General features: G+C 37.2%; 1 protein-coding gene across 2 annotated transcripts in view; it reads right to left on the bottom strand.

The window, feature by feature from the left end:
- The window catches only part of TENT2 (terminal nucleotidyltransferase 2), a 41,866-nt gene continuing 20,337 nt past the window's right edge, over positions 1-21,529 (bottom strand). For both annotated transcript variants that reach the window (XM_069001105.1, XM_069001104.1), the window contains exons 11-15: positions 20,720-20,763; positions 14,643-14,779; positions 8,111-8,202; positions 3,388-3,467; positions 1-1,923 (exon numbers count right to left, since the gene is read on the bottom strand). In XM_069001105.1, coding sequence (XP_068857206.1) covers positions 1,849-1,923; positions 3,388-3,467; positions 8,111-8,202; positions 14,643-14,779; positions 20,720-20,763 — 428 coding nt within the window. In that variant the 3' untranslated portion in view covers positions 1-1,848. The remainder of the gene's footprint in view (positions 1,924-3,387; positions 3,468-8,110; positions 8,203-14,642; positions 14,780-20,719; positions 20,764-21,529) is intronic.

Consider the following 21,529-nt stretch of genomic DNA (forward strand, 5'->3'; position numbering starts at 1 on the left):
AAAGTTTTATGCCTTTTATTAAGTTTTGTTCCTCACATTCAGCTCACTTAAAAATATTTTTACCAGCTTTAAACATTTATGTCCCTTCTTACTTGTCCTAGGTCAGGAAAGTTTTAAATTTTCTAGACACAGACATAACCAATACATTTTTAAAGAAGATATAGCCAACACCCCCTCTCCCCCAAATCTATGTAGAGCTTGTAGAGCACCTCTGAATCCAGAGACCATTCTGTCCTAAAATCTTGTGGTTCAGTTTTACATAAAGTGAATCGAAGTGGATGTTTCACTGACACCAAGAGTACCATCCTACAGAGAAAGGGCAGTGAAAGTGAACATATGCATGGAGGAAGAACATTTCAGTGGACTGCTAGAGTCATATTAAAACTGAAAGACTGTTTAAATTGCAGAAGAAGAGTCAATTGCAGAAACAAATCAAAATTCTACATAGACTAGATCATGATGAAGTGTGTAGGAAGTAATCTCACATCAGGCATATAGTTTACAGTACCTAGAATTTCTAAATAAATTAGAACTTGAAAGTCTGCATAAGAAGTAACAATGCTTGTTATTTTACAGTTATAAGGGTTTTCACAATCTTGTTAAAGAATGTAATAAATTAAACTTCTGCCTATTCACAACTGTACTGCAGAACAGCCATGATAGATCTTGGTGAATTGCAACATGGGTCTTCCCTTTTGGGGCATTTCTTATTCTACTTAATTATAGGAAATACTTTAAATAGGCTGTACAAAATAACAAAAATTGGAAAAATAACCCGTATCTTCCATATATAAACTTTATTTCACTGGACACCATATAAAATATTAAACTTAAAAAAATGGAAGTACGAATTTGACATCAGTGGTAGATACAGTCTTAAAAATTGATTGGTCTTCAATAACAAATATATGAGAGACACAAATTGTGCTATCAGAGGTCTAAGAGAAGGTTTGCAATTTTTTTGGAAGAGCTATCATTTTCAATATTACTTATTTAGATTCAATTTACAGTGGCTGCTGACAAATTTACAAACATTTACACAAAATCAAATGAGAAATTCACCTTATTTTAGCACTGATGTGAGGTGTTTTGATTTTGATTTGGTCTTTTTCTCCAAAACAGACATTACTACTACTTCAGATATGTAAAAGGAAGCACTAAAAATTTTCCTGCCTACTCTGTGTGCATGTGAAGCATTTATGTGCATTGAATCGAGTTTTTTTATTTCAACTTCTTCATAGTACAACTGTTGCTTGAAAATTCCAGTTTAGATTATAGTTCTTGACATTCAGAATACTACCAACCATAATCTATCTTGATTTTCATAAACAGTTGCTTGTTATTCCAAGTAAAAGTGAAATAAAACTGGAAAGTGCTAACTTGAACAGAAGTGCTTACTGCAATTAAGCAGATGTAAAGCACAGGCTCCCTGTTCATCAAGAAGTTGGTAGTGCACAGTGTCTTAAGGACGTAGTCAGATTTGCACATGGTTTAACTTTGAATGTGTTTCATGGTTAAATCTGACTAAATTAATGGTTACACAGATCACGCAAGAAACAAGTCCGTATATCCCCATACTTTCCTTAAAATAGATGCATTCTTGTTGTTTGCTCTGAGTTTCTTCTAGAAGTCAACAACGCAAGCATTTTCAGAAAACGTATCTTTGAATGAACAGCTGTATTAACAAATACTGATAATAAAATATGGCCCATCCTTATAAACATTTCCTTAACAAAAGTTTACAGAGAAAAACAGGTTGTAAAAACTGTGGGGTAAGTGCCTCCTGATTTTGACACTGTTCTTTATTTCAGCAGGATCCAAAAAAAAAGGGAAAATGAAAGAAGCTGGTTATCTTTTCTGTTTGGCTGCTTTTAAAGGTAATATACAGTTCAGGTCTTTCTTGTCTCGTAATAACCGCCAAGCCTGAGGAAAAAAACCACAAGGTTCTTAAAAAACAGCTATATAATGTTTGCCAATTAAAACTTAAAATACCATTATAAGCAGTAAGCATCACAGCTCCACAAAATTAAGGTTGATATTTTTCCCCTTCTTGAAAAGAAAGTCTGTGGGTTAAGATTTTTTTTGGTTCATTTGTTTTTGGGATTTTTTAAGGGAAGTAAAATCCAAAAGGTACACAAAATGCAAGATATTAAAAAGTACCTGCACTTTTAGAGCAACTGTCATTCTTACAGTACCTGGTAAAAAGGACATTTTTTCAGGACTCTATCCCTCTCGTATATTGTTTCCAAACAGCTAAGATCAAACATTTGCTTTTGCATTTTTCAGAAAACCACAGAGATTTGAAACAAATTTTGTTAACTGAAAACTCTGAAAAGAGAAGTTCACTCTGATTTCACAGTACAGTGAGAGCCTAAACCACTTTGTAAACGTGACTTTAGCAGATTCACAAAATCAACTATTTTATGTAAAAGTATGTGAAACATTCAGTATTTTGTATGCCAACATGGTTAAAAAAAAGAAAGACTAACATTTCTGAGCAGAATTACAAAGAAAATGTTATCCTTTTTTGACTAAAGTATCTCTTACAGCATTTGCTCTATTACAAGTATCTGGCACTGAATTACTTTTTGCTGGAGAAGCCTTCAAGATACCTGAAGACTTGAGTAACTGGAGTAAACATGAACTTTCACGGACAGCTTAATAGGAGAGTCTTAACCGGTTAAAGCTGGAAGCCAGTTCTATGTACTAATCCCTAGTCATAACTACATAACAAATAGAGATCTCAGAAAACAAGAATTTGAATTGCAATTCCAGTGCAATGCCTGTGATGAGAGACAAGCATGAAAGAGAGCTGGTAGCAAGTATTTTCAGAAAAAGGATGTTTAACTAAGGTCTAAATTTTTCCTTGTTTCAAAGTGTCTTTTCCTCCTCTGACTTGAACAGTGGAAGTTCCTGTTTGATCTACTCAAATTCTAAAATTATGAATGTGGTCTCCCTAAAGAAAAGTACCTATTTAAATAAGTTATCAAAAATCAGAAAACCCCCATTATTTTGGTGGTGATATTTATTACAAAAAGGGATAGTAAGAAGCATAAAACATTATCTATTACCAGTCAAATTCATGTAGGAATAAATAATGAATGAAGATGTAATTTTAAAGCTATTAACCACTGTTAGAATTTTACACACGCAAGAAAATCTAAGAGAGTTTTTACTATTTCGAGTACCCATTTCAGTGTATTCCTGAAGTTTAATGGCAGACATTAATGAATACTCTTATGAAATGATTTTCCACTTTTTTTAAAAAAACATACCTTTTTATTACTTATAATAAAAAGCATAAAACAGGCAGATTTAATGACTAGCATTTGTATAACAATCTTGAAAAACAAAGACCAGAAAAATTACATGAGATGTACTTTTTACCTGTGCAAATTCAACTCTGATCATATCGAACTTCTGTTTCTCATGTACAGCTCTAGCAGTATTTGTCCCATCAAAGGGCTCTGCAAGATCAAATGCAAACATGAAAACTGGTAAAAAATCTAGTTAGGTTGTCTCCACTAACCAAGTAGGGTCAAGCATATCATTGCTTCCCAAAAGTGTTTTAAGTAGCCAATTCCTCTTTGGTTCTCAAGCTTACTTTCTACATAACATTTATCAAAAAAACCCCAAACCAAAACCAAACTAAACCAACCAACAAAACAAAACAATCCCCCCACAACAAAAAATAAACAACATCCAAAAAACCACAACACAAAACAAACAAACCAATTAAAAAAAAAGGAAAAAAAAAAAGAAAAAAAAGGAAAAAAGCAAAAAAGAAGCAAAAAAAAACCCCAAAAGCCCCAAACCCTGAATTCTCTGAATGCCCTGAATCCCTCAATGGAGCACATCCTCAGGGAGTTTGACGATGACACAAAGCTGAGCAGTGCAGCTGAGATACAAGACAGGATGCCATCCAGAGGGACCTGGACAAACTCGAGACGTGGGCCCATGAGGATCTCGTGAAAGTTCAGCAAGTCTAAGTGCAAGGTGCTGCATCTGGGTCAGGACAGTTCCAGACAGATTACAGACTGGGAAAAGTCACTGTGAGCAGCCCTGCCCAGAAGGACTTGGGGGTGCTGGTGGGTGAGAGGCTGGACATGACCCAGCCATGGGCACTCACAGCCCAGAGAGCCAAACGTGTCCTGGGCTGCATCCAAAGCAGCGCGGCCAGCAGGGCCAGGGAGGGGATTCTGCCCCTCTGCTCTGCTCTGCTGAGACCCCACCTGCAGTGCTGCATCCAGCTCTGGGGTCCCAGCACAGGAAGGACATGGAGATGTTGGAGCGAGTCCAGACGACACAAAAATGGTCAGACGGCTGGGGCACCTCTCCTATGAGGACAGACTGAGAGAGTTGGGGGAAGTCTATCTGGAGAGAAGGCTTAGGGAAGATCTCATAGCACCTTCCAGTACTTAAAAGGGGCCTACAAGAGAGCTGGAGAGGGACTTTACACAAGAGCATGTAGTGCTAGGACCAGGTGGAACAGCTTTAAACTAAAAAGGGCAAGCTTGGACTAGGTATTAGGAAAAATTCTTTACTGTGAAGGTGGTGAGGCACTGGAAGAGGTTGCTCAGAGAAGTTGTGGATGCCCCATCCCTGGAAGTGCTCAAGGCCTGGTTGGATGGGGCTCTGAGCAAACTGGTCTAGTGAAAGATAATACTTAAAGTCCCTTCCAATCTAAACCATTCTATGATTCTATGAATGCTCTAAGGATATGTAATTCATAATAAACTCAGGTTATTATCTATTGAAGCACACTATGATTGTGCTGCATTTATGCAGCAGTAATTATCTGCTACAGCTCAACAGTCTGTGATAACATATCAGACTATGATTTTGCATATTAAAATATTTTGAAACTTATTACACATGAGAATCTTGGAACTATTCACTTTAGATTCACCTCATTCAACAGCTTCTCAGTGAAATACTGAGAATATAGCAAAATATTTACTATAAATTTTTATGTAAGACATATTAACTGCTGTAAAATATATTTTATCACTTCATACCTATTCTGCAATGTTTGTTCAGAAGTTGACCATTTGGGGTTTTTACTTTCTAACTGACTACTAATTTTTGTGATCTTTCCCCCCATTTTCATCCCAACATACTTAATAGTTTGGAACTTTTGAAATTGCAAGATTTAAAAAGTACTTCTTGCTACTGATAAGGTTGACAACATTAAAGCAATTGATACTAAAAAATTATGATGCAGGTACTATGTATTAATGTGCTACAAAAGAGCTTTTATAGTCTTTTCTTCCTTAGTAGAGAACCTAGTATGAGAACCTGAGAATGAGTAACATTCTATATTTCACACTGGTAGAATGTATGGAAGTCCTTAAGGGCCACAGAACCACAGATGTATTTCTTAGATCAGGTAGATTTTTTTTGTCTAGTTGGTTATGAATTACTTTTATTCAGATAGGGATGTATAGTAAAACAAAGCATTACACAGACACCAGAAAGGCTTGTGCCTTTATGGAGACTGGCATTTCAAATTTGGAATATGCTCCATGGCATTAGGTATTTATTTCTGCTAGCTATTTAAATTCACAAAGAAATTTTTTCATACAATAAATGTTGTATTTAGCAGTTTTCTGAAAGGATTCTCTTCAAACTACCTAGTTTTCAGTGGACAGTTACAGGCAGATTTCCTTTAGAATGCACCATACTTTCAGTTTAGAACAAAAACTGGCAATTAAATAACATACACAGTTTGTCAGTCCCATTATTTGAGAGAGTGATCTAGTATAATTAAGAACTCTGTGTCCCTCACTATGTGAAGAAGTTAAGTGTTTCATTTGTGTATCATAAATGTGATGGTAACTGCTTTTTTAATGCAAGGACCTTTATGTTGAATCAGGATATATCTATATTTTAAAGCAACAAGGGCTGAACAGTGCAATCTTCTGAAACCATCAGTGGAAAAAAGGCACTCCGGTCACAAAAGCTAACTCACATCTCCCCTTAACCTTTCTGCATATTTACTGACTGTCAAAGACAAACTGATTCCCCGAAGCACAGCAAGATTAATTTTACAATCAGATACTCTTTATATTACTACATTTTCTAACCATCAAGATAGTAAGAGTTTATTATAAGTTATTTTGTTCACACAGAGAGATGAGAATATTTAAAAAAACCCAGACTTGTGTTATCTATCAGCAAATATATTTTAGATATTTAAAAATATATGCAATAGTACCAATTACTGAAATTCTATTCTGCGAACAGGAAAATTTGACAAGACTTGGAAAACAGAATCCATTGGCATGTTTAGCTAACTTTTGAAATCTTCTCAAGTACACAGAAATTTATCTACATATTTTGTTGACCTAGTTCAGCTTAACAGCTGTTATAAACATGAAGTCTACTTTGAGTTAAAGTAGGAAATCTTATTCTTCCCTCCCAAATTAGAAGTAAAAACTTGATATGTGAGGCTAAACCCACTAAGTCTTGAACCAAGGAAGGAATCAGATGTGTCATGTACAGATGATTTTGCCTTTTTTAATAGCTCAAACAAAAATGCATTAAGGAAAAGCTACATGTAATCAAGACCATTAAATACAAAATCTAGAGTGTCTATTTTGTATGTTCCTGTTTATTCTATTTTCCAGCCTGGCAGAAAGATAGCCTAATTATTCAACCACTTTGTAATGTCATAAAATACTTGAGAGCTTGAAACACACAGCCCCCAGCAACCCAGTGGATCAGCATCACGTGACAGCAGCAAACATAGCTGCCCAGCATTCCCACCTCCCACATTCAGACCAGAGCCTTGGCAATGCCTCACTACACTATCCTGAATCATTTCAGCTGTGCAGATGCTCTAATTCTCACATTTCTCAACTCTAAGAGTACAGAGTCCAGTGCAACCATATTTCAGTGTGTTCTTCTTCTCCTATAACTGTTGATTTTTCCAAAAAGGGTCAAATAAAGAACAAGAATCCCATCATATGACTTCACACTGACATTCATAGGACTATGGCCAAGTTGGTTAGTTCTGGGCCGCAGAATAACCAAGTTCACCAGCAGGTGAAGTTGAACTGAAGGTGATTCTCTGCACAGAGCAGCACAAATGCAGGGAAGTACATACATATCCCAACTCTAAACCTCAGCAATCTTGAAGAATGTCTGTTCAGCCACAGGACTTCTGCCTTATTCTCCTCCTCCCCCAGCAAAATCTTCCCAGTGTCTAAGAACTTTCCCCATACCATTTGTCTCCTGTTCAAGTTGTATTCCTATTTCATCCTGAGATTTCAACCCTTGATATCTGTATCCTAACAGCCTCCATTCATTTGCAGTCAGGGCCCAGGCAACCTCTCCTTTTATGACAACTGTTTCCTGTTACACAGGAACTCTCAGTCTCTTCCTTGCTTCTCATTCTCTTAACATCTCGATCCTTCTCTTGGTCTATCATCTCTTTCCTTAGTGCAAGCTTCACCTCCTATATAAGCTTACCTGTTCACCTTCCGTATAGTGCTTCTGCTCAGTTCTGCACTGAGACACCTGAGACCTGCAACTCCAACAGGTAGCCTGGGTTTACCCTCTAGTTCTGAAAGGCATCATGCAGTGTCTGCACAAAGTCTATGTTCACTAGCCAGCCAAAAATAGTACCCACAAGGGCATCAACATACACATAACCTGGTCACTGCTAGGACTTGCAATGCCAGAGCAGTTCTAGAACAAAGAATATTCTTTGAGAGTAATCTGAGTATGTGCCTGCTGTATTTTTTCAGAAGTTCAAACTTGGCAAAACTGACAAATATTTTTGTGGAGCAGAAAAACACACACTACTGGCATAAAGGCCATTCCTTATCAAAGTTCTAATCCCTGTTCCAAAAGTAACAGGGCAATGAGTGCTCTTGAAGAAAAGGTCAGGAGTACTATTTTTAAACCCTATAGAACTTAAAGCTTCCTTCTCAAATGTTTTTGACGGGACTGTTAACAAACCATTTACATTGGTTAAAATTCCTTCTCTACGTAATGCACACATGCAATATATTTCTCAAAACACAACCAAGGTAAAGCCTAATTGATAGATTTAAGTATTTAATGCCATTACAGTTAAAAATCATAATGCAGCTTCACATTTTACCTTCTACACAAATAAATTTGTTTCTCCATTCAATACCATCAGGTCTTGCAATAGCCTTGGCCTCACGAACTGAAATCATTTGATGGCTCCAACTAGAGAAAAGGAAAACAATTTGCAAGAAATTTTAACTCTTAGTTCTAAATTCAAACTATCAGTTTACATTAAAAAAATTGCCAAACTGCAATGTCATAAGCCTGGATAACACAGTATTTTATAATAATGAGTAATTCAGTTTAACATCATGGGTAGGAAACAAGCAAATTTTTCCACTAACAGAAGTTCAAGTACAAAAAACATCTCCAAAACAGAGCATCACAGGTATCCATGAGTAACGTATGTTCACAATGAAATAATTTTTTCAAGTAACAATGTCAAATTAAATTTTCATTGTCACCTGCATTTATTTCTAAGTTCAAAAGAAATTACAGACTCACATCTTTCATAATTTTCTGTGAAGAAAAGGAATGTAAGCAGTAAGTGCAGACAAGTCACATACTGCATTCCATAAAGAATACTCAATAGTATAAAGATACGTAGAAATAACTTGCTCATAGGCCTTCCTGTGCAAGGAACCTATTACTAGAAAGTTTCAACACTTCATATATGCTGAATTTAGATCTACAAGTACAACACCTCTCTACCATCTTTTGCAGGCAGCTTTACAATAACAAAACCAGGAAATTATCACATTTAAACAGGAACAGCAGGCAGATTACAGGGCAGTCTTTATGACGTGCCACCATCTTTATGATGCTTGGCACAACAATATGCCAAGCGTAATGGAAGCCAAAAAAGCCACTTCCAGTTTTATGTTCTTATCTACCCAGCCACTTTTCAGCTGCTCTTAACTTAAGAGCTTATCCTGCATGCCATCATGTGCCACATGCAGGACAGTCAGGAGACTGGGCCCAGCCAGCAGGGGTTTGTGAAAGGCACATCCTGACTGACCAACCTCACAGTGGGTAAGGGAAGGGCTGTGGATGTAGTCTGCATGGACTTTAATAAAGCCTTTGACACCATCTCCTACAGCATTATCCTGGAGAAACTGGCAGCTGATAGCTTCAACAAGTGCACTGTTCACTGGATAAAAAACTGTATGGATGGCTGGGCCCAGAGACTGGTGATTTGTGGAGTTAACATCCAGCTGGTTACCTGAATGAGGGGATTGAGTGCTGCCTCAGTCAGTTTGCAGATGACACCAAGCTGGGTGGGAGTGCTGCTCTGCTGGAGGGCAGGAAGGCTCTGCAGAGGGATCTGGACAGGCTGGATCATGGGCTGAGGCCGATGGTGTGAGGTTCAACAAGGCCCAGTGCCAGGTCCTGCCCTTGGGTCACAACAACCCCAGGCAGTGCCACAGGCTGGGGCAGAGTGGCTGGAAAGGGCCCACAGGAAAAGGACCTGGGGGTGCTGGTGACAGCGACTGAGCATGAGCCAGGGTGTGCCCAGGTGGCCAAGAGAGCAAATGGCATCCTGGCCTGGATCAGCAACGGTGTGGCCAGCAGGACCAGGTCAGGGATTGTCCCCCTTGTGCACACCAGTGAGGCCACACCTTGAATCCTGTGTTCAGTTTTTGGCCCCTTATTACAAGAAACACACTGAGGTCCTGAGGTTTGTCCAAAGAAGGCCAATGGAGCTGGGGGAGCGTCTAGAAGACATGTCCTTCACTTGAAACAGTAATTCTTCTCTTGAACTCTTTTTTTCCTAGGCTGTACTTGATCCCTCAGCAAAAAATAAATGCATTTATAACACACTGGTTAAGTAAAAAGCAACAAAAAAGCGGCATTTCTTGCTGTTTAAAAAGCCTTTTATTTAAATTTGAAATTTAAAAGTCTTTTATTTAAAATTGAAATTTAAATTTGAAAACAACTCTTATCTGCCAGTCTCCCAAAACTGTCTTGGTACCAGGATCATACTGAATTAGAAATTAACTATGAATAGCAAATTATTTGTGTTTCAATTTTAACCACTTTGGCTTGCATATAACAACTTAATTGTTGCCAACATAAAGCAGATATTCTCCCTGTACACATTTTCAATCCCTAAGTTAACAATGCCATTTAAACAGCTATTTCAATTATCTGTTATTTCTGCTGTCACTGACTGCACTAGGTATGTGAGCTTCATGGCAAAGGCAAGTATTTGAAAGAAAGAGACTAGATGTTTTCAGGTGTGTGCATGACTACAGTATGAACAGAATAAAAAGCTTATCTTTTCCAGAGCATTCTTACTAATCAAAGCCACTTGTATAAACACAATAAGATGGGTACAAGTTGCAAACATATTTAATTCAACACAGTATTAAAAATGATCCCTTTATTACCTGACCAATTCTATCATGAAAAGAGCTGCAAGCAACTTCTCACTGCAATTTTATATTTTGTCATTAAAATGTAACCGAAGCTTTTACCATGTCCACCAAATACAAATCAGTCATCTTAAACAACTGCTACTTAACTTGCAACAGTAAATTTAAGGGAAGTAATCACAAAGGAATAAATTCAGGGGAGCAACACCTTGCTTCAAGGTCTCACTTTGTAAGGCGACAGCCAAGTGAAAACCTGCTGCCTTCATTCACAGCTGCAGAGATGAAATCAGACACCTCCTTGAGATGGGCTGGTAAACATGTTTCCAAATACTTGCTTTAGAGAACATCTACAATTTTTCACCTGATCACAGTCACTGCTTAATCAGTGGACAATTTTAAATAGTTGAAGTTAAAATGAAGTCATAACCATAGCCAGCTGTATCATAAGAAGCATTACACAGACTTGAACTCTTATGGCAAGATAATTATACAACCATAAAGACAAAACAAGCTTTGCCATATATGGTGTGTTATTCCACTGCATGCTGCAATTTCCAAACCCCATTTCTTTGGGGACAGGGATGAAGGAATATAAAAATTACTTCTCATGGACACACTGAAAACCCTAGAATAGGACTGTGGAAAGGGTGCTGTATAAATACATGGCAATAAACAATTTTCTGAGACATCAAAACCGTTTAAAAGCGTAAGGGAAAATCAACACTGCACAAGGACTTATGTATGACTGCACAGGATGCAAAGCTCCTGTTTCTTCCTTTGCTGTACTCTTTCAGCCCATCCTGTCCTACACCAAGTAAAATAAACTACAGATTTTAACTGAAATTCCAAATGGCCTTTGCTAGAGTGAGGGAGAAGTTTAAAACATTAAGTCTCCACCTTCTCTTATCTTCCTGACCATTACATGTAAAATAGATCAGTAGTTAAACATTCTAGGCAGGTGGCTTCAATTACTTATTCTGTTCGAAATTATGATCTTCACACATGATCTGATCATTCTTGGTGGCATGCTGTTCATTCCGCAAAACAGTTCCTGTATATCAAATCTGGTAGTGCATCCTACTCCACATATAGGAGCCTACAAAAATCACTTTTACAAAAATTGAAGTCTCACACTGTAATAATCTTTTCATCAAACACGTGACAGTCCAATAGGGAAAGTTCAGTGGCCCAGTACAGATCATATAAATATAGCCTAATTTAACAGTCACAGTGTTTGAAACAGAATCTCAAAATTTCGGTGCATAAAGACACTAGTAAATGTTTCACAGGGAAAACACACACTGAAAAAACTACTTACTACAAAGAAAATATTTAATACACTCTGGAGTAAAATACTAGTTCTTCCACGAAAGACAGAACTAAGAGAGCCCTGTGTTGTATGTATTCACAAGCGAACATGAGTGAGCAGTGCCCTGGCAGGCAGGAGGCCCACCCACATCCTGGGGGGCATCAGGCACAGCATCGCCAGCCGGGCAAGGGAGGGGATTGTCCTGCTCTGCTCTGCACTGGGGCGGCCTCACCGCCAGTGCCAGGGGCAGCTTTGGGTGCCACAGGATAAGAGAGATATAAAGCTATTGGAGAGTGCCCAAAGGAGGGACATGAGGATGGTGAAGGGCCTTCAGGTGAAGCCTTAGGAGGAGTGGCTGTGGTCACTCGGTCTGTTCAGCCTGGAGAAGAGGAGAGTGAGGGGAGACCTGACTGCAGTCCACAACTTCCTCATGAGGGGAAGAGGAGGGGCAGACACTGATCTGTTCACTCTCATGACCAGTGACAGGACTCAAGGTAATGGCATGAAGCTGAGTCAGGAAAGGTTTAGGTTGGATATTAGGAAAATATTTTTCACCCAGAGAGTGATTGGGCACTGGAACAGGATCCCTAGGGAAGTGGTCATGGCACCAGCCTGACAGAGTTCAAGCAGTGTTTGGACAATGCTCTCAGGCACATGGTGTGATTCTCAGGGATGATCCCATGCAGGGCCAGGAGTTGGACTTCAACTGATCCTGATGGGTCCCTTCCAACTCAGCATATTCTATGACTCTGTGATTCTATGTATTTAATTCTTATCCTCATTGTCATTTGTACCGTTGTTTCCATCAGCAACTTCAAAGCAAAGATACAGATCCTGTGGATACCATGAGGCTACTTTTGCTTGCACTGGCTGACTGTCACAGACACAAAACATTTTAAGCACCACGTTCATGTTCCTCCCTATGGTGCACTAATTTGTCTTCTCCAGACAATGAAACTATATGGAATGTTACTACCAACCCTATTCCTTTCAAACAGGATTTATAGTTGTCAGGGATACACAGATAAACAGTACAACTGACTAAATTTTATTTCTGTAGCAGAAAGAGTTAAAAATAATATAGACTGCTGCATTAAGTGCATCATTTCCTCAAATCACTTCTCAGCTAAGTAGCAGCATTTTCAACATAGGAATTCTAATGGCTATTTTTACTGGTATTTTTTTCTTTTTTTGTTTTAACAGAGTATCACCAGTATCACAGAAATGTTTAAATACTTAATAAATGCTGAATAATGGAAGAACAAGCCAGGTATTCTTTTTATTCAGTTGTTTTTTTCTTCCCTTGACATCAGCAACTATTATATCGTCACTGTATAATTTTTTGAGCTTTGTTTTACCCAGAAGCTCCTCTGTGCACCTATGAATAAATTTAGGTAGTATTTTTTCCTGATTTATAATCATCACAAAAATAGTATTTAGGGATTGCCAAATATCAGTTCAAACACTGATATTGCAGAATTTTTGGTCTGCATATGTCTTCGCATATCCTGTCTAATAGCAGACAAAAATGAGGTCATTCTGGACCAGCCACCAGCTTAGGCAGAAATCTGGTCTTGACTATGTTCTCAAGCACCCAAACCCAAGAAGTCAAACTAGATATTTTTCCTGCAATTAGAGACAAGATCATCTCTGTTACTTTGCACAGGCAAACCAGCAAACTCCTTAGTGGAAATGATATTTACTCTCATATATGAGAAGACTAACAGTTTGTTGTACAGTCAAGTAGTAAAAGATTCATTTAGTGTCCCACATAAATTAAGAACCTGAGTTTATCGTCCAGCAGTGTCTTGTCATTTGCCTCTTTAGCAAACATCACCTTGTCAGCTGAAAAGACAGGTACTCAGAACAAACATTTAAGACAAAAGCCCATTCTCTTATCTGCAGAGATCATTGAAAGAAAATCTCATATGTGAAAATCTCTCAGTCACAGCCTTATGTATGCACAAAATGCAGCTGGTTCATGCATTACTAAAGGCCATAGGGATTTAGATTACATATTTCACATGTGATGCACACCCCAGAAATGTTTTAATGATTTTATGGTCTTTCACTTCTTATATTAAAGTAAAATATGAACACTTCCAAAATTATGAGTATCCAATTGTATGTTTTGTTCTCCTTCCAAGAAATGGAGATGATGCACAAATACAAGACAGCAACATGCATGAACCAACTGCCTCAGAAGTTATTTAGAACATCTTTAAGCTGACTGAGATACAACTATTTGATATTTTATATGAACAAGCATTTTTTCTAAGAAATTCAGAAATACATGAGTAACAATTCGGCAAAACAGTTGTAACTTAAGACTTTCTCAGAGGCCCTCACAACTTTAGCTTCTCCTCATATAAGTCCAGATGCCAAAATTAAACTCAGATTCTAGCAAACCAATAATGTGAGTGCCACAACTACACATGGGAGAACCCTTCACTAGGTGAAGCCTATACAGATGTACATTCTGGCTGAAGGAGCCACCTAGCCAGTTACCTCCACTGACTCAGGGTGACAAAAGACAAGCACAGCTCTTAAGGTACAAATAATTCATATCACAACTGATACCTTAAATGACAACTAAGAACAGATCTTTCTCACACATGGATAGGCAGTTATAGAATAATGTAACTGTATAACAAAACCCAGCAATTTTAAAGGACAAAGCTCTCTAACTTTTGGCAGCTATTTTACAGGAAAGAATGCCTAGCTAAGCAGAAGACATCGGACACTTTACCAGCATTCTTGTTGTCATTTAGCCTTTCCACTTATTTCCTCTCTCTCAGTTACCACGCCTGCATTGCTGCTTTTCTTTCTCTTCAAGGGTTATAAAGTGTTGCTATATTGAATAGAAGGAATCAAAGTTTCATATCTTCTAAAGCACTAAGATGAGCTTAATTACTTACTCAAATTCTGTGGCATAATATTTGAAGAAGCCTATTAGCAAATCTCCAAGGCTTGATCCATTTTTTGAGATGTAAGGAGGAATGGTACGTGGAGCTTGATGTACAAGATGCAACTGCATAGCAGGATCAAAACATTCCTGTCAAAATAAAATCAGAGTGTATATATATGTATTATATACACAGAGACAGCCTTAACCCAGATGCATGTATTTTTCACAAAAAGAAAGCTGCCTGTTGTTTGCTTATTAGAAGTTCAAGGACAACTTACAAGCCAAGGACTTTTTTCTTCTGCCCCACTAAATGCTACTTATTCTCCTGATCTCAGGCAGAATCATCTTGCACAGGAGCATGCAAGATTATTCCTTGACCTCTGTTTACTAAAAAATTTTAAGATGAGAGAATCTTTGACTGGACTTGCATCTAAAACCACAAGAGCAAAAGCTGAGTAAGGCAGCCTGCACTGAGCTGACTGCAGTTCAGCTGAGAAAAATGTAGGTGAAGTTAACGCACCTATTGTCAATTTCCCATACCTGAACTGCAGTACAGAAGTAATCCAAAGGGAAGGCCTGACATTGCTCCCACAGTATAGAGTTAAAAACTGCATAGGAAACCCACTGGCTATAAAATGAACCTGCATCCTCCCACATAATAAGCATGAAGACTGCAGGTAGCACTTCCTCTAGCCAAGAATGAAAAAAAAATGCCCAGCTGTGAAGTTATACAATACACAGAACACTACACTTCAGCTGAAGTATGCTTTTCTGTGAGGGGAGAGGGTGGGTATGATGGGGTAAGAAAAAATCAGGTTTGCGATGAAAAGAAGCAATCTACTACTGCCACCTTAAAAAGGAATCTATACATGACTAAATAAACATGGTTTTAGAACTGCCCTGCCATTTCAGTGTCCATTGCATACTTTAGGTTCTTATGATAGACCGGGGTACATAGAAGAAAACATACCTCCTCTTGCTACAGAAACAATTTTTATAACTTGCTAATACCTGGTTTTAACACCATTTTACAGCAATGTTGTGTGTTTTACTGAAAATGAACTCAAGATACAAAGGAACAAACTACGTTCACATAAAGAAACACATTTATGTAAATTTAGGAACCTGTTCACTCATTACTGTATCTCATTTCCCCTCTCCACCCATTTGTTTGTTATTTTTAAGAATAGTATCAGGCATGATTCAAATTTTATAGTACTAGAATAGCACTAGAAGCACTACACAGTGTAGTATTATTTCCACATCCACAGCTGGCACTGCTTCCTCTGAGAAAAGTACTGTTCATGATAAAACCAGTAGGACTGGAAAGCTTGAGACTCCCATCCTCTTCTGCCAGCTCCAGCAAAAACTTCCTGGAACCTTGTGCAACATCTTTTGGGGAAAAAAAGCAATTCTTCTAGAGATAAAAATTTCAATGGTTGATCTCATATGATATAATGCTATACATTAAACATTATTTTAATTAGAAGAGCTCAGAATTTAACAGCTTATAGTTCATCAGAAGACACCAAAACAGTGGAAACACAGACATAAAAAGCAGATATGCAGTATATGAAGATCTAAAAAGGGAACAGTTGTTCCTACGCCACACAGTATATACAGTTTTAACCCTAAAGTTAATCAGAAAGGTACTTCAGTGGAAGTCACTCCTTGTCCATCCCCACAGAAAGCTAAGGAGTCAGAAGAATTGAATTTAGAATTAGCACTATACCAGCTGATGAGGAAAGATACAAAGGAGGAGGGGAAAGGAAGAAGAAAATGGGTGATTGACCTACAAAAAATACAAAGCAGAAGTGCAATGAAATTACTACAACAGATGTCTACTAAGACTAGTAAGTAAACGTTTGGAGGCAGTAGTAAAGATCAATTTTTTTACACTTTGCATATTTGAATGCCTGAGAACTTCTCAACTGCAAGAAAATTCTGCCATCACACTGAGGTTGACATCCTCAGCAGTTAAAAAGTTAAGACTTTATTTTATTATTTTTCATAAAAACAAGATTTTTTTTACTGGCAGGCAATAAGATACCAGACAAATCAAGGGTTTCCTCATTCAGAAAGGCTTTTGCTTACAAGAAAATACATGCATATTATTCTAGACATGTGCTGTAGTAAAAACACAGGTTACAGTCTACGGTAACTAACCATTAAAACAACCCCCAACCTCCTAGTTTAAGAGACATACATAAATAATTCTCATTTCCACTTGGTTTACTAGTTATATCACTGTGAAAATGGCTCTTAAAAAGACAATTATGTATTGCAAAATAGAAGGCATAACTGATATTGCTTTTCTGGAAGAATGTAAGATTTATTAACGGTAACTAAAACAACGTTAAATCACATGTTTGTGATACTCTTAGTAGATTTTTTAAAAACTGTCGGTTGCTGATCACCCCACAGAGAAGGCAAAACCCAGTGTTTCATCTTTCTGAAATACAGAAAATGTGTTATGTAAGAAGTTGCTATTACCATATTAGAAAGTTTTACATGTAAAACCAAATTAATTACTACTTAAAATTAGCAAGATTTAGTGAAGACTTCTGTCAAGATATACCAATATCCAATAATTAAATAACCAACAATGTAATTGGAGATCATTTCTTAATGAAGCAATGACTCAGTGTCCAGTGAACAAGAGGTCAGACCAGCTATGGGATACCTAGACTCTTTTTTTGGCTTTGCCACAGACAACTCATGATAATCCTCTAGCTTCAACTTAGCTCCATTCACCTGTTTTAAAACAAGGATAACAGTGTTTTTCTTCCTGTTAGAGGGACTCAGGGAATAACTAGATAAACAAGACAAGGTACAGCTTACAGATTCTGCAGATAGGTGAGGTTGCTAAAAAAAATGGAATTACAAAACATCCTTCAAAGTACGTTTTCTTTTCTTAAATTGCTCTAGAAGGCAAAAAATTCAGCTTCTATTAAAACTAGTCCCTATTTTGTTTACGGTGTCTTTGCCTCAAGCCATCTTAAGAGACAGAAACTGGATTCAGGATCTGATTGAGCAACAAATATGAATGATCTCTCCATTATTTTAAGATATCCCAGAAAAAGGGACCCCAAAGTCTTTTTCCTCTTTTGCTGAATTTCTAATCTTTATCTTGACTGGCTGATTTTTCAAGAAACGTCAATATTCAGCAACATGCTTCATGTTCAAGCTACATAATGCTTTTAAGTATGCTTATTCCACCTTACCCACTGGAAAGGAACATGACTGTACATCAAAATAAAATTTATATTTGAATATCTTGAGGTACAGTGAGTTTAACTCTGAATGTACACAATTCTTCATTCAAAAAAATTTGGTGCGTGAGTCAGCATAGTGTCGTGACATTTTTGTATATTCACACACATAAAATACCCTTTTCCCCAGTCCTAAAAATGACTATTTAACTCATGTTTATATTTTTCAAAAGTGCAACTTAGTGAGAAGCAAACTGTGTCTTTCCAAGGACTGACTCCCACGTTAAGCACCATCCCACCTTCTGCCCCACCCCTTGCAAGACATGATACAAAGCTGAGGCAGCAGAAACAAAAATGTGCTTATGCTAGAGTCCTTGAAGTTCACCATCCAGAGCACTCATGGAAATCCAATTCCATCTTGATTTAAACTAATACACCAGATTTCTTGAACACTGGCAAGTCAGGCACAAGTTTCCTTCTGAGTGCCAGTGACAGCAATGTTCACCAGCCATAATGGCTTAAGCGATCACAGGTTCTCTAGAGTTTATCCATGAAGTCCTGACTTGGAGGCACATACTATACAGACTTCAAAACTGATGAACACACTTTGTGGGCTACTGTCATCTACCTTATCTGGCTAGGGGGAAAGGAAAGGCCCAGAATACAATCCCACATCTGATGCGGTCTGATACTCCCTCTAAACTAGAGGTTGCAAAACACATCAGCTTAGTGCCAGTTGGAAACTCCCCCATGGCAAGAGAATGCAAAAGTGGGAAAATCTGGTGGCTTTCCGGGACTTCTCACCCTTCACATTTGCAGTAGGGATATACGGAGACAGAATCTGTCTTTTGTTTCCTCCTCAATATAAGCACGTCTCTCCTATATGGTACCAACATTTTAAGACAAGCAGCTTCCTCCAGATCACAGAAGTATTTTCAGGCCGCAGATTTGATTTTGAAAAACTGTGGATAGGTGTATGTAGGGGAGATGAAGTATGTTTGTGTAATTTTAGGGTGGAGACATAACTCTGACCAGCTACAACCACAAGAAAAACGTATGGTTTCTTCTGATACTGAAATTTGCCTGTACTTTTTAATTATTACTCCAAGCCACAAGACCAAAATTGTTTTGCTGTATTTTTAAATTCCTTTGAAATACCAGTATTCAGAAATTTTAAGTTTCACAATTTTTCAACATTTAATTATATTCCTAATGGAGACAGCAGACCAAAAATATACTCGCAATTTGGTTTTGTAGTAAGCATGTATAAAATATTTTGTTAGCAATCCTAGAATATTTAGTCCATTCTCCAAATATAAGATAACTAACAAGAACAAAAAAAACCAAATAAAATCCGTATCAGAACACGGCAAAAATGAAATTCTTACAGCTGTGCTCACCTGCAAGTGATTTACCATTTTCACACAACACAAGATAAAATTTTGCATGCAGATTCATCAGATTTTTCAGCTTATGGTATTGTATATGTTTGCTTTAATGATTTAAGGCACTAATTTTTGTATAGTGTTCTGAAGGCCTTTACACAGTTCAAACACTACAAATATAAATGTCTGCATTATAAATACAGAGGAATCAAAAGTTGCCAGTTCTTAACACTTTTTCCTAAGTAACATGCTACACAAAACTTGGAACACTACAGCACACAAGCTTTAAGGAAATGTAATTAGCGAATTTAGCAATTCAAAAATCTATCAGATAAAGCTAAGTGTACAAGAAATGAAAGATAGCTTCAAATGCTTTTCAGCACTCCCAATGAAGAAACTAGAAGGTATAGAGTACCATAAGAAAATTAGAGGAAAAAATAAAGACCATAAAAATACAGCACAGGTATCCCTAAGCAGATATACAACAGAGAAATAAAACTGCAGTGAATTATTGCTCAATGCTTTCTTCTGCATCTCGATTATCTTAATTACCCAAAATGGCTGACACCACAGTATTTTCTCCCTGACGTTCGGTGTCATCAAATATTCCCATTTCAGCATTATGGGAAACACATGCAAAAGACAGACAGGCTTTCTGATGCTAGCTTTGCACAATTGTCAGCAACCAGTAAAAAGCCCCCATAAGTAGACAGGAACACCAAATTATGTCAACTATGAATAAAGAAAAATTTTAAGTGACAGATATGAAGACGGGTAAGGAGGAAGGAACCAAGGAATTTCTGCAAATAAATTACAGCATAGAACTATTCAGCAAATAGCACTTTTGTGCACAGACAAATATTTAGGAGGCCAGTTCTTACTTCTAGATAATTTTTCTTAGATTAAATCTCACTAATAACACTCCTAACTTTGGAGGCACCAAAGCATACTGATTCATTGTTTTCCAGAAATGAACAGAGTATGATCTGACTATAATAGCAAAGACACAAAAAGGTGTTTTCTTGTTGGACTGAAGTCAAATTTTGTGATGGCTCAAGTTTCCTTAGTAAACATGTACCACTTAATTTCTGCACACGGAAATATCAGGCAACTCAACAGCTGTGGGAGTGTAGGGAATTCTGAAGCACCAGAGCAGAATGAAAAAGCACTACTTAACACATTGAGAAATAGGAACCAGAAAGTTACAGCTGACACAGGGATATTTCCAGGCCAGCATAAAGAGAATTAGGTCAGTGATTTTCATTAGAACTTTCTTCTGTGTGTGAAATCTTCTCACAAATAACAGAATTTTCATTAAAGAAATTATCAAAAGCAGCAATAATCCCTTTCACACTTAGGTTTAGCATAGCAATGACCTGACCTACAGACTGTATTCAACTTAATCCATTAGAGACATTAAAGAATTCACGTATTTAGATAAGCAGGGTCACACACATACATGATGTAGTAAATCCATAAGAAACACTTACTGGGTAATTTTTTTGGAGGGATGGAAGGATGGGTTCAGGTAAGGCTATAAAAAAAAAGTTTAAAGTTGCTGTGATTCATGTAATTTACAGGAAGCAATATCGTATCAACTATATCAAAGAGTTGCATCGAAATTCTATCTTAAAAACATTTATCAAGAACTTCACTTTCATGCATTTTGTAAAACAAGTTATTCAGCAAACATTTCTATTACTATATTTTGTACTATACAGTACTACAGGAATTTTATTCAGCTAATGAAAGGTCTTACCAAGACACTATTATATGTAAAAGGCATGAAAAATTCTACAGCAGCTGGGTACAGCTTTATTTCTGAAATTCATATTAACTCATGGCTATAGGAAAATTATCTAGATTCCCTAAATGAAAAATCAGAGCTTCACTCATCTTTTTTTCCTTACATCTAATACAGTTCTATGAACAAGTCTACAGTTACTGCAAGAGCATATGTTTTTCAGCTGCCAAGTATTACATACTGAGTCTCCAAATGTAACCTATTAAAAAAAATGCCCAATACACTTATAGGCATTGCTAGCAAAATCCCCATAAAATACATAAATATGGTCTAATAATGTTAGCTGGTCTGCTGAACATGTTATGAGGATTATGCAGTCATTAACGATACTAACAAACACAAAATTATCTAAATATTTGTCACTTTTATGAAAATCATGGATTTGGAGTTCATCTATTGAACAACAAATTAAAGACAAAAAAAAAAAATCACCCAGATTAGGTGGTCCTATAGATACACATAAATCCAAAAGTATTCACATCCTACTCAAGCAGCT

This window comes from Aphelocoma coerulescens, assembly GCF_041296385.1.
Source record: "Aphelocoma coerulescens isolate FSJ_1873_10779 chromosome Z unlocalized genomic scaffold, UR_Acoe_1.0 ChrZ, whole genome shotgun sequence".
Lineage (NCBI taxonomy): Eukaryota > Metazoa > Chordata > Aves > Passeriformes > Corvidae > Aphelocoma > Aphelocoma coerulescens.